The 12,861-nt window shown below is 40.5% G+C and overlaps 2 protein-coding genes across 4 annotated transcripts; one reads left to right on the plus strand and one right to left on the minus strand.

Annotated features, from left to right (window-relative positions):
• Positions 1 to 814: 814 nt before the first annotated feature.
• Positions 815 to 4,444, minus strand: c23h8orf33 (chromosome 23 C8orf33 homolog). Its single transcript, XM_075457034.1, has 5 exons — positions 4,251 to 4,444; positions 3,534 to 3,982; positions 3,357 to 3,447; positions 1,349 to 1,495; positions 815 to 1,241 (listed from the first exon to the last, which is right to left on the minus strand). Exons 1-5 carry the CDS (start codon positions 4,276 to 4,278, stop codon positions 1,024 to 1,026), a joined length of 933 nt encoding a protein of 310 aa, XP_075313149.1. The 5' UTR covers positions 4,279 to 4,444; the 3' UTR covers positions 815 to 1,023.
• Positions 4,445 to 5,547: 1,103 nt separating this feature from the next.
• On the plus strand, positions 5,548 to 7,470 carry h3f3d (H3 histone, family 3D). 3 transcript variants are annotated; one of them, XM_075456938.1, is made up of 5 exons: positions 5,550 to 5,636; positions 6,037 to 6,171; positions 6,383 to 6,525; positions 6,647 to 6,800; positions 7,034 to 7,470. In XM_075456938.1, the coding sequence occupies exons 3-5, from the start codon at positions 6,398 to 6,400 to the stop codon at positions 7,160 to 7,162; spliced, it is 411 nt and encodes a 136-aa protein (XP_075313053.1). In that variant the 5' UTR covers positions 5,550 to 5,636; positions 6,037 to 6,171; positions 6,383 to 6,397; the 3' UTR covers positions 7,163 to 7,470. The 3 variants fall into 3 exon arrangements, with proteins under 3 accessions (XP_075313051.1, XP_075313053.1, XP_075313052.1); XM_075456937.1 differs by having other exon boundaries at positions 6,037 to 6,146; XM_075456936.1 differs by lacking the exon at positions 6,037 to 6,171 and having other exon boundaries at positions 5,548 to 5,636.
• The last annotated feature ends 5,391 nt before the right edge of the window (positions 7,471 to 12,861 follow it).

Below are 12,861 nucleotides of genomic sequence, written 5' to 3' on the forward strand. Positions count from 1 at the left end.
AGTTTCAGTAAAAAAAAAAAACTGGTGCTTTAACAGCTTCCCAACATACCCTTTTTTTAGGAGCCCTAAGTCTCACTATAAGTCACTGAAAATAACTTTTAAGCATTCTTCAAAGAATAAAAGAAAAACAAACAAACATGCAGATGATCTTTTGGTCTTCAGTCTTGATTAGCTTTGGTCCCCAGCTGTGTCTTACTGTTTGCTCAGTGCATGAAGTGGAACATGATATCAAATGTAACGAGTCGTTGTCATAATATGTCAAACAAAAGATGTCTGACTTTAAATTGATTGCTGACATCTTACCGTGTGAAATGAGGTTAAATTTCTTAGGCATGTGATCGCAGGTGTGAACAATGGCAGTATTTATAGGCAACGCCTATAGTTTTGTACAGTTACAGATTGAGTTAATATGCCTTTGTTGTCATACAATCTTGAGGTCAAATTACAGGGAAGCAAACCTACAGACTTCAAGTTAGTTATGTCATCAGAAGATTATTGACAACACCAAGATGTACAGTTCAAATAGAAGTGAAGTTTACTTAGTTCTGGCTGCTGTTTCACACTTTAAATGTGGTGTGACTGCATACTGGGAACCAACCTTTTTGACTCCGCCTGCCACCCATCACTGTATAACTTCTCCCTGTGAAGCTACTCTTACAGTCCTTGCCTAAAGTTTGTTCATTCTAGTGCAGAAAACTAAATGATTTAAACAGATTAACAAACCCTAAGCTTAAATTGTTAAGGTAGACAACTGGCTTTAGTAAAGATGTGTGTTAGCGTTACATTATCACACAGATTAAAGACATCATTATAAAAAATATAAAACATGTTTATTTAGACACATGGTTTGAACATCAGGATTATGATTAAGATGATTTTTTTCTCAACATGTCTTCAGGAAATGCTCCGGTGTTTTTGTTCCTTTTAGAATTCCTATCAGGAGTCGCCCACTGTGCTGCCTGTGAAATAGAACTTATTTCCAGCCTAGTGCACCGTGAAAAGTTTGCTTTCAGAATAGATGGGTTAAAGGAAATTAAAGCAGAATTCGTCTTTGGATGGAACAAAGACAAAAGCCGACGTCTCTTCCTGAGTCTGTGGTATTGGCTTGGCATCATCCTGGGCTTCGGTTTTCTGCAGGTCCCCCTCTGTGGTCGGTTGCTGGGTTTTGACTTCAAATCTCCGATGGAAAACTGACTTCTTTGGGGAATCTGACACAACTTTGACCTGAGCAGATGCAATTTCTGTCGGGGGGGGGGGGACACGACACAAACCTGCCAATTAACAACACTTTTCACCACATAGGCAATCTTTAATGTTCAGATTACAACACTCCCACCAACCCACTTACCACTCTGAATGAGTTTGAACTGCCGGCGCTTCTCATCTTCCATTTTCTTCCTGTAGTCTCCAGTCATGACGCTCATCACTTGCCTCTTCTTGACCAGAGGAGCTTTGGAGCTACGCAGAGTCTTCAAGGCGCGTGAGGCCTCCTCCTCTGCAAGGAGAAGACACGTCAAAACCTCAAGGGCAATTTCAGGTGATGACGTCTAACATTTGAAGCTTTCGATCAGACCACCAAAGCATAATTTAAGTCCCCCGTGTAAATAATTCCCTGGGCATAGATATAACCCCAATATAGAAAAAACTCCACCTCACCTGCCAAACAAAGTAGCAAGGGACCCAGACTGAAACAGACACGAGACAACCACCAAAGGTCATCCATCCAACACATACTGTTTGAGAGGGTTTAGTGTTTTGCATTTGTCTGACATTGTTTCGCTTCCCTTTGTGGATATCTTTGGATTCCTTCATGGTTGTAACTAAAATGACCATTTTGAGTTTGATCAAACTGGTCAAATTTTACATCAGATTTTGATAATTTTGCATCTTCTTTGATCATTTTGCGCCTTCTTATGGTTGTTTTAGTTACATTTTGGCAATTTTCATTGTCTTTGTAGCCATCTTCTAACTACTTGGGATCGTTTTAAATGTTACATTTAAGCTTCAGTTTGGTTGTAACGTGCCAAATTTTGGTCACTTTGCATAATTTTGGAGCCATATTGTGTCATATTTTAGTTATTTTGCATCTTCCCGAGTCACATTTGGAACATGTGGTTGCTAATTGTGCTTATTTTCCAAGCTCTCTCTACCTATTCTACATATCTTTGTGGTCATTTTATATCTTCATTGTCATCCTGTTGGCTTTTGGGCCAGAACATTTTATAAATTCATTGTTATTTTCTGTGTTTTCATACTTTTCTCACCACACATTGATAATTCTGCGTGTACATTTTTGCCATCCTATGGCATTTTTCTCATTTTCTCTTTGTTACAATTCCCTTTTTCATCATTTCCTGGACCTCTCATTTCATGTTACCTTTGTGGTACCTTTTTGGCATATAACTGGATGCCCCATGGAACTGCACACAAGTCCACTGAGACAAAACTGTAATCATTGTCTGTGGCCCACAGAAACAAAGAAAGTGTTATCAGTCACTTTGAGACGCTCTCTCTAAAACCTAATTATCACGTTAGAAATCTCGGGGTAATATTGGACTCAGACCTGAACTTTAACAGCCACATTAAATCAATAACAGCAGCAGCTTTTTACCATCTAAAAAACATTGCCAGAATCAAAGGAATAGTGTCTAAACCAGACTTAGAAAGACTAATCCATGCGTTTGTCTCCAGCAGGTTAGACTACTGTAACGGCCTGCTCACTGGGCTCTCTAAACGGGCTGTAAGACGGCTGCAGTACATCCAGAATGCTGCTGCTCAAGTCCTGACTAGAACCAGGAAATACAACCATATTAGTCCAGTGCTCAGGTCTCTGCACTCGCTTCCTGTTATTCAGATAATAAACTTTAAAACAGCTCTGCTTGTGTACAAGTCTCTTCACGGTCAAGCGCCAAAGTATATCTCTGACATGTTAGAGCCATAAGAACCAACTCGGGCTCTGAGAACCTCAGGGAGGGGTCTCCTGCTGGTGCCCAGAGTCAGGACTAAACAAGGTGAGACTGCGTTTCAGTTTTATGCCCCTAAAAGCTGGAACAGTCTTCCAGAAGATGTGAGACAGGCCTCAACTCTGACAATGTTTAAATCCAGCCTGAAAACAGTTCTATTTAGCTGTGCATATGACACCTGAAAGTATTTTATCTGCACTCTTCACTTTTAAATGAATTAATGATTATTTTGTATGTTTTTTTGGAATGATTGTATTGCCTTTTTGTGATTTTATGTAGCTTTAAAGCACTTTGAATTGCCTTGTGTACCAATTGTGCTCTACAAATAAAATGGCCTTGCCTTACCTACTAGTACATGAGGTTTTTTTTTTTTAAATCTTATAAAACACTAACTCTGTTTTGATGTTCCTTTCTGGGACTTCATTCCTAATTCCAGCTGCTCAATACACCAATCGAGCTGCCTGTTCAGCTGCTCCTCTGAACTCTAAAATACAGAAAGACACACATGTAATCACTCATTTAACTATATCAAAATGGAATCCACCAAAATTGCTTTAAAAGAAAACTGACCAGCTCTTGATCAGCTTGACTCTCCTCAGTCGGCTTCTGCTGTGTCTCAGTACCCAACGTTTTCTTCTTTCCAGATTTCTTCTTCTTAGTTTTGGATTGCACTGACAGTTCGGGAGCAGTGATAACCTCTTTCAGAGGCGAAGGATTCTCCTCCCGGACACACTGTTGGTTAGGTGAAGAACAGGCGTCTGTCGTCTCTGCTGTGTCCATGTCCTCTGCAGGCGTGGCGGGAGGGATTTGAAAGTTGAAAGCAAAAGCAGAGCCTTGCCCCGTGAAGGATACCCGACTTGTTGCTGCCTCAGTCCGGTTTGACGGAGATGCTTTCTCCTGAGGTGCTGGTGAGCTGTCAGTGACAAAGTCAAACCTGAAGGAGTTGTCACTGCGAGTCCAGAGGCGCTTCTCGGCTCTAAGTTCAGCAGTTGTGGGGCTTTTTGATTTAGCGTCAATATCTGTTGCGTGAACAGCAAATACACACAGACAAGGGGTAAATTAACTCACTTAGACTTGCATCTATTAATGAAGGTTTGATGTCATCGAAACTGACGGTCAAAAATGCATAAAATGTAAATTAAGACATTTTAAAAGCCCAACTTAATTTAATCTTTTTCTCTTTTGTCCGGGCTTTACTCACACTTTTTAAAATCTACATTAGTGTCAAATAGGGAACTTGTATAAAATGTAATTAGCGTCGGGTTCATAAAATAACCATGTAGGTACCTATAAACAGCAGTCTTTGCTCGGTCATGCTTTCTTCAAGTATCGCGGGTTTCAGATGAAACGAGCCTGTTTGACCGAATTGTTCAACCCAACACGTCTGAGACTAAAACATGCTCAGAGAATTAGGCTTCCGCAAATGATTAAATTCTCCTTCTGCATCAGTTTACATGGTGAAACCGTCCACAAACTAAAAAACTCACCACCGGTGTCACTTGGGAAGAGGTCCGTCCGGTAATGTTTCCCCAACACTTTGTAGTTCCACTGTGTCGTGTTCAAAGTGATCCTACGCTTGAGAAACAGAAGTCACACAGATGCATTTGTTCAATTATGTCGTATGTATTGACTGGAGTAAATTAGTATTTATTTCGTGAAAAACATTAATTCAACGTATATTGGAAGGTTTTGTGTTTCTTTTAAAAAAAAAATCATTATTATAGAAGTGGTCTACTGTAGCATTTTGTTTTGTAATAATGAATTCAAAAGCCTCACTGCAACAAATAACATATTACTATTCCAACAATACAGAATCAGAAGTACGTTAAAGAGTAATTGTTGACGAAATAGATGATTTGTGTTAGCGGGCTGCGCTCCGTATCAGCTTCCCTCCTTTTTCAACAAAGCCACAAAGGATCAGAAAAGCTGTCTCCCCTCTTTTGGCATTAAGTTGAACGAGATCCCAGAAAATAAGAGAAAATGACAATCTAATCAGGTTGTGTCAGCTGCAAAATTGTACTGAATGAGCACTGTTGCAACTTAAAAGCAGTTTAAGAAAAAGAAAAACTTCATTATTATAATTATCATTAGTTTTATGCTGGAGGAAACACTCAGATTGTATTGGGTGGATTGGAACTGCAATAAATTCGGATAATTTTGTTCCTTTTCTTAAAACCTGTTCAGTTTGTGTTTGTCTAAATACGAGTATTTGATAGGCGGGAAGATCTGTGAATTGATGATTTAACTGCCGTTGAGGGATAGACTATTGTTTTGGCAGCGATCCCTATTTTGTTACTTTATTAAATAAAAAAAGAGAGGCACCTTAAATAGTTTGATCGATCCTGATGCTGCAGGGTACTGATGGTACCAAGCTAAGAAGTATTTTACGGGCACGAATGAATCAAAATCATTGGAGATGAATGACTCATTTTTGAAAAAAGGGGATTTCGTCTATATGATGTTGTATGCAGGTTTGGTGATCCTCATTCGATCTTCTACCAATCACATTCCTTCAGCGGTTTGAGTCTGGACCAATCCTGTAAGTCTCGGGGCGGGACTTAGAGTTTTGCTCAGCTCTGCTTATAAATACCACCTCGTACCGCACGGGTAATATAGAGAGAAGACAAGCAAAGAGGAAACTGTGTGATCCCGGGATAAAAATAAACACAAACGGTAAGACAATTTGCCAACTTCTTTTATTATTTCCTGCTATAAAATTTGTGAATGGTCATCAATGGATATGGTACAATTCCACGTTGTTCGTAAACGGTGAAATGTGAAGGGACAATGTTTAATCTATTGGCAACAAAACGGCGCGCGCCATAGCCATAAGCTAACTGGTAGTTGCATCTCAAGTGTTAATTTAAAACCTTTCTATCTAGTAAGCATAAATAAAATGTATTTTTATAGTCCCATTCTCTTGTATTTTTAAGTATACTATTAATTTTGGGGACGGCTGTCTTGATATGAATGTTAGCTGTGGTGGTAGCTAGCTGGCGCCATTTTGCAACCGTCCATGCTAGCTTTTAATTTGCTCGCTAGACAAGCAAAGAAACGTGTGTTTTCTCTGCAGCTTAATGGTGGCTGGGCTTTACGTGGATCTTCACACGAATGACATGCAGTTGCATCAGTTTTGACATTGGACGCTATTTTATCTCATGAGGGAAACCACCTGATTCCCATGTGAGAAGTTCCCGTGTTATTGTTTGTAGGTTTTTTTTTCATATTTGTGATTACCATACAGTGGGATTTATTTGAGGTACATTGTATTATTAAAATGTAGGCGACCCGTGTGTTATCGTTGTAACTGCCAGACTCGATCGATTGAGGTTTTTTTTTATTGGGCAGTTCGATTAAGGTCTGATCATAAATTCGTGGGAAAGATTAAACGTTTTGTGGTTTTTGTTTGTTTTTTTCAGCTCCACAGCTGAAAAATGGCTCGTACCAAGCAAACCGCTCGTAAATCCACTGGAGGAAAGGCGCCCAGGAAGCAGCTGGCAACTAAAGCAGCCAGGAAAAGTGCGCCATCCACTGGTGGAGTCAAGAAACCCCACAGATATAGGTACACATGCGATAAGGGCAATGCAGAATTATAGTGGTCTTACAGTGAATTGTAAATTTCCTCTGTACTTGTGTTCTTAACTATCCATGTAATTTAACATACTTTTTTGTTTTTTTTACAGGCCAGGAACCGTTGCTCTGCGTGAGATCCGTCGGTACCAGAAGTCCACTGAGCTGCTCATCAGGAAGCTGCCTTTCCAGCGTCTTGTCAGAGAAATCGCCCAGGATTTCAAGACAGATCTGCGTTTCCAGAGTGCAGCGATTGGTGCTCTCCAGGTAAGATTATATATTCTTTGTTTTAATATTTCACATTTGCATTATGGCTGCACGATCTTGGCTAATTATGATTAATAACTTAAGTGGGTTTCTTAACCCAACCGGTTTGTTCATAAGAAAGGCTTACTGCCTGCTTGATTTGAGACGAGCCAAGATCAACAAAAAGTTGGTTTCTTAATGTATGCACTGTTTCTTATTTTAAACAAAGCAATTTTTTTCCCCTCCCCACGTAGGAAGCCAGCGAGGCATACTTGGTTGGACTGTTTGAGGATACCAACCTGTGCGCCATTCACGCAAAAAGGGTTACCATCATGCCCAAGGATATCCAGCTGGCCAGGCGAATCAGAGGAGAGCGTGCATAGATGTTCAATTTGGGTTAAAACTTTTTAGATGGGTGGGGGGCGGGAGTGACGGGGGTTTGTTTTTTGTAAATTTCGAACTATTACCAGCATGTGTGCCACATGACTTGTTTGTAGTTTCAGGTATGTTTTTGTACTTAATTTTTCATTTCACTCGACGTTCTTTCAAACTGTCCCTTTCAATGTAGACAAGAGCTTCACACCTGTAAATGCCCATATTCTGTTCCTTTCTCAGGTTTTTTTTTCTTAATCCTGTGTGTGCATGTCATAGGACTTCTTGTTGTGCTGTAAATAAACTTTCCGCTACCTCATTTGGACTCTTTCTTGTGACGTTGACCCCAAGGCAAGCCCCCCCCCTTAAGAAAAGGTACCACCCTGTTCTTGTAAGAATGAGAAGCCAACTGTTTAAACGAGAACATGCTTTAACTAAATTTGGTCCTCGGCACTTCACATCCCAAGATTTGGTCTAGGTTGGGGGGGCTTGAGTAATGTTGGCTTCTCCTGGGGGGTATTCCACGAAAATGCGAGTGCACAAGGAACGAAAGAAGCCCTGACAAGTGGATGGTGGAAAAATGGAGATGGCAGAAAAGGAGAGCAAGACTAGGGCTGTTATTTTTTTCGGCAGCTTAACAAATAATGTTTATGGAGCTGTATGAGGATTTTAAGAGTCATCACCAGAAATGGTAATAAAGCGAAGAAACGACATGACAAACAACTACAGACAGACTAAATGCGTAAGTTATGAAAGTTTCATACCATTGTTAGACCTTTATTTTAAAGCGATACTCCGGAGTAGATTCAACCTGGGGTCATTTGAACCGTGATATCCAGCCAAGTAGCCCACCCAGCTTCAAAGTAAGATGAGGGTTGATCTACTACTGTAGACAACAAAGTATATGCTATATTCTACATGTTTTTTTATGAATTTTTATGTTGTAGAGTTGTGAATTTATTTTATCAATGGAGAAATTGAGCAGCCTTGCTTTGTTGTCTACAGTAGTAGATCAACCCTCATCTTACTTTGAAGCTCCCAGATCAAGGAAGTGACGTCGACGCAGCTTTAGCTGCAGAGAAGCTATCAGGCTTGTGTTGATAATAATAAACTCCTGGACTTTTTTCAAACTTCCAAATGCATCGTTTTGTGAGTACAGACCATATTTGTACTACTGTAGAAGTTTGGTGTCATGGCATGTGATTTTAGTGTGGTAATTTTGGAGATAAGGCCAGGATCCATTAACCCTTGTACGAAGCTATTCGGGATAACTCAGTAACTCAGCCTATGTTCAGCCAAGATCGAAAAAACTGCGGGTGGGCTCCTTGGCTGGATATCACGGTTCAAATGACCCCAGGTTGAATCTACTCCGGAGTATCACTTTAATGTCCTCATGTATTTATACTCTCCTCTTTGTGGTATTTGTTTACATAAAGCATGCTGTATTGTCTCTGTATGAGATGTACAGCACAAATATACTGGCCCTGCTCAGTTTATTAATAACCCAATAATTGACACGCATCATCATACTGCAGTGACTATATTATTGTGACTGTGACCCACATATTATTTTTTTCACTGTTACATCTCAACAGGAGCAATCTTAACAGCCAAAAGCGTACCTGGCAGCAAGTGAAGGTAAAGTACAGGAAAATATGTCAGAGTGGTAAGTAGCCTTTGAAGAAATGTGTTGAAATGTGTGTCCAATAAAGAGAGCACCAAACTAGATATGGAAGAAACTGAAAATAAAAAAGATCAAGCTAACGATTATGAAACTGGAGAGGGATGTTACTATAAATTCAGATAAAGGAGAATTTCGTGTTGTGAACTGTATTTAATTCTGTTTTCTCTCCACAGCTTGAGAAACTAAACAATTCAACACAACTTGAACTCAAACTTGTCATTATTGTACGGTTCATGTAAAGTGTTAGAAATGTGTTTATACATTTATATTCAGTGGGGTGCCATGACCTAAACGTGTGGAAAGTTATGAATCATCTCTGTCCAATTAGCCTTCTTACACTTGCTCTCACTTAAACTGCTACTGTGTCAATGCTAAATTATGAAAAGAAGTTCTAACTCAAAGGTCACAACAATAAGGATCAATGGAAATTTGTGTCCCTGTACAGGTCCCTCACTGTGTCAGGAGAAACTGAGTCCTTTCAGGCACTGGAACCTCCAGGGACTCAAAGAAAAAAAGACTTTTGCCTGAAAAGTTGTCCACAAGACAAAATGTATAAAATATTAAGTATAATATCAAATTTAAGATGGCTCTGTCAGAAGTCAGCCATGGTGCCTGAGAACTTTAAGCAGTGAACCTGTATTTAATTTGGCCAAAGGTCATTTCTATCCGTGCCCTTGTAGCATGTGCATGTGCATGCCCTTGTTCCTGGATCAGGATATGGCGTGAGGAGGTACTGCCAGCATGCATAGCCTCTGTCCCCATGGAGGACACCATTGAACTCTCCTGCAGAATAAGATAAATGTTGGATGGATATACATGTGTTAAGACTTAAGGCAATTTGATGCAATGTGTGCCTTATATGGCTATCTATAATAAAGTATGACGAGCACTTTAAATTCCTTAAGATGACCTCTACACCTGACCTCTCATTAGATTACCAAAATTCTGCCTATGCTATATACACCTTACTTCAAAAGTACACTCCTTCGGGTAAGGAAAATTCTCACGCCTTGTGCAAACCTCTGTGCCAGTGAGAATGCTCGGAAGATCCTAGAATCATGAACTGATCCCGGCCATTTAGCCTCAATGTTGGAAATGAAATGAGCTCCATCACAGATCATCTGTATGCACGGAGGATAGGAGTCAATGAGGTACTTGGTTTCACAGGGCATAAATGTAACATTGCTCAGCATTACTCAAAGGGGTTGATGTGGTATTTTTCAAAATGAGAAATCCAGTTCAGAGTCTATGGACAATTATCCCCAAGTGTACCTGAACATTTAGGATATGGAAAAAATTTCGGTTTACATAGTCAGCCTCCACGGGTCCAGCAGGGGCCTGGATGCGTACATGGGTACAGTGTAGTGCACCGATAACTTTAGGGAAGCCTGAGGGAGATGATGAACTTAATGCAAATACTTCAGCTAGTAGGTTGTTTTACATTATCAGCTACTGTAAATGTGGAGCAGCAGCCTGAAAGGACAGAGGTCCAAATTCTTCTGTACACATTCCATACGCAATCTTGTCCCCCCCCCCCCCCCCCCCCCCAAAATTCGCAATACTGACACTCTCCCTCTCTTCAAGTGTTAACTCAAAACCCATCCGTTCAAGTGTGCTTACCTCCAGTGATTGCTCCGATCTGTGTATTTTTAATATGGTATGATGTTTTAATTCCTGCGTTTTATCTAATATCTTGTTTGTACAGTGTCCTTGACTGTTTTGAAAGGAGCTTTCAATAATTTGTATTATTAACATTATTACCTGTCCCCCATTTTTCTGAGTCTGGTCCTACGTGGGTGTAGATCAGTTACCATGGTTACTCAGCGGGCATTCAAATAAGCCACGTTCGTGGAACGGAACTCTCTCTAAGTTTAGTCAGAAGTAGCGAGAAAAGCCAGGCTTTCCGCTAAGCCAGCTTCGTGAATACCCCCCTGGAGCGGCTCATATCAGTGGAGAAATAGTTTAGTATACAAACATGATGTTTGCTGTCAATGATTTTATACTAGTTCCAGAAGAATTGTAGCCTGGGAATTCCGATGCTGCTTTGCGAGCGATTTCATTCACACTGCAAAGGCAGCCTGGAAACCACTGCCCTTATTTTTGCCTGAGTTAGGGAACCAATCACAGGAGGGGGGGGGGGGGGGGGGGGGGGGGGTGTACGATGACGCCGTCTGTGCGCTACACCGAAGCTTGTAGAGTGTTAATCCAACATGGTAGCGGACACAACGTTACCGTTCGATGCAGCCTTAGAAAATGTTTTAAGTAGCTTAGAACGCAAGTTTACTTTTAAAAAAGAGCAACGTTTGGCGTTGAAAGATTTCATTGCCAAGAAGGATGTATTTCCTCGTCGAATTTCTGTCGCTCTACATACGTCATCTGGTATAAGTGATACAATTGGCTATGAATCGCGCGCAAAGCAGCATGGGAAGAACCAGACGCCATTTGATAGACATTCGTAGCGCCCAATAAACGGCTCTAGGCATTCGTAAACCACGCCTCAAATACGAGAAAATGCACACCTAGTTCCCAGAACACCATCTCATCGAGATGTGGACGCGTCAGCCAGGCTAGAAGAATTGGGGTTTAGTGTAGTCTTGATCTCCAGTCATCTGGAATAATATTGGCAATTTTGCTGTCTGCTGGAAAATGTTGTTTTTCCCACAAAAGTATAAATGTGGAGTAATTGGTGCCATTTTCAAACTACTGTTAAACAATAGAAAGTACTCGATGTAATTAAACAAAAGCATTTTTAATCATGTTTAACAAGATGATGTGTAGCTGAACAATCTTTGCAGCAATGGACGGTGTCATTACTACAGTGCTGTCAAATGAAATTAATCTATTCCACAAAAATCTCAATAAATACCAGGATAAAAACATAAGCTCTCCATCATTTATCTTCCTCCGTCTCTTCATCTGAGGTGGATATTTGCTCATATAGCTGCTTCTCCAGCTGTTTATCAAGTTCCGTCTCTTCTCTCAGCACGCACCACAAGAGGAAGGCGGTGCCAAACAAGCTGATGGGGACTACCTTCCACCAAGGCCGTTGATGCTGGCTACCCATCGAGCGGTCAACTTTCCAGGTCCTGTGACTGGCCTTACTGGTGGAGAACTTGATGGGCTCGTTGTTTACCTCCACCTCGTCTTCTGTAGGGGTCTTCGGCCTGGCTGAGCTCAGAGCTAGGGAACGCACACTGTTAAGCCTGCTGATGAAAAACAAGAACAGTTATATTAAACTATATCCGTGAAGTAATTTATTTGAAATAAGTCTTTATTTTACAAACATACACAAAAAGCACTGTTGTGACATAACTGCTTTCACTTCGGATCAGCACTGTAGGATGTTCATTTATGAAGTCATTTTACACCGTTGTATAAAGACTGAAAGCACTGGACTTGAATACTAGTTTCAAGAAGTCCTTTTTTCCCGAAGGACAAAGGCATTGTGATCTGGTGAATTTAATCTTTAATTCTTCTGAATGGTTCAAGCTAAATCTTTTCACAAGAGGGGAAAAATAAATACATTTAAATCAAAGCAAAGGTAGGGCTTTGACAATTATGTTTTCAAAAACACTTTCTATTTCATATTATTTTTTTTCAATCTTTGTTAAGAAAGGATGTAGAGGTCATAATGATGATGCCATCCTGAGACTAGCCCTGATGCTGCTCCACTGACAGAAAGCTACAACGATCATCTTTAGTAACACTGGCAAAAAAACACGGTCATTTGAATGTTGGTCGTAAATGTCAGCCCTATACGTATTCATAACAAACGATGACCTACGGATTTAGTCAAGAACGTCATATCTGTGGACCACCGTGAGTCATCTGAACTAAAGTTTACATTGTCATTGAGTAATAGCTACCATTACTATCCATACTCTCTTTGACTACTCAACAGATTTCCACTCACCTCACAGTCGTCGAAGCGTTTTTGATACATATTCCACGAACGAGAGTCACTCGTGTCAGACTGCGGAAAACTCGTCCTGCTGTTGAAGACATCTCGAGCCAATGGTCATCTTA

The sequence above is a fragment of the Odontesthes bonariensis genome, chromosome 23 (assembly GCF_027942865.1).
Source record: "Odontesthes bonariensis isolate fOdoBon6 chromosome 23, fOdoBon6.hap1, whole genome shotgun sequence".
Classification (NCBI taxonomy): domain Eukaryota; kingdom Metazoa; phylum Chordata; class Actinopteri; order Atheriniformes; family Atherinopsidae; genus Odontesthes; species Odontesthes bonariensis.

Excerpts from the sequence above, each read along its gene's own strand:
- c23h8orf33 (XM_075457034.1), bottom strand. The coding sequence starts at position 4,278 with ATGACCGAGCAAAGACTGCTGTTTATAG. Across the intron at positions 3,983-4,250 it reads GCAAAGACTGCTGTTTATAG|ATATTGACGCTAAATCAAAA; the intron begins GTACCTACATGG and ends TTCACGCAACAG. Across the intron at positions 1,242-1,348 it reads GTTCAAACTCATTCAGAGTG|AAATTGCATCTGCTCAGGTC; the intron begins GTAAGTGGGTTG and ends CCCCCCCGACAG.
- h3f3d (XM_075456936.1), top strand. The coding sequence starts at position 6,398 with ATGGCTCGTACCAAGCAAACCGCTCGTAAATCCACTGGAGGAAAGGCG. Across the intron at positions 6,526-6,646 it reads AAGAAACCCCACAGATATAG|GCCAGGAACCGTTGCTCTGC; the intron begins GTACACATGCGA and ends TTTTTTTTACAG. Across the intron at positions 6,801-7,033 it reads CAGCGATTGGTGCTCTCCAG|GAAGCCAGCGAGGCATACTT; the intron begins GTAAGATTATAT and ends CTCCCCACGTAG.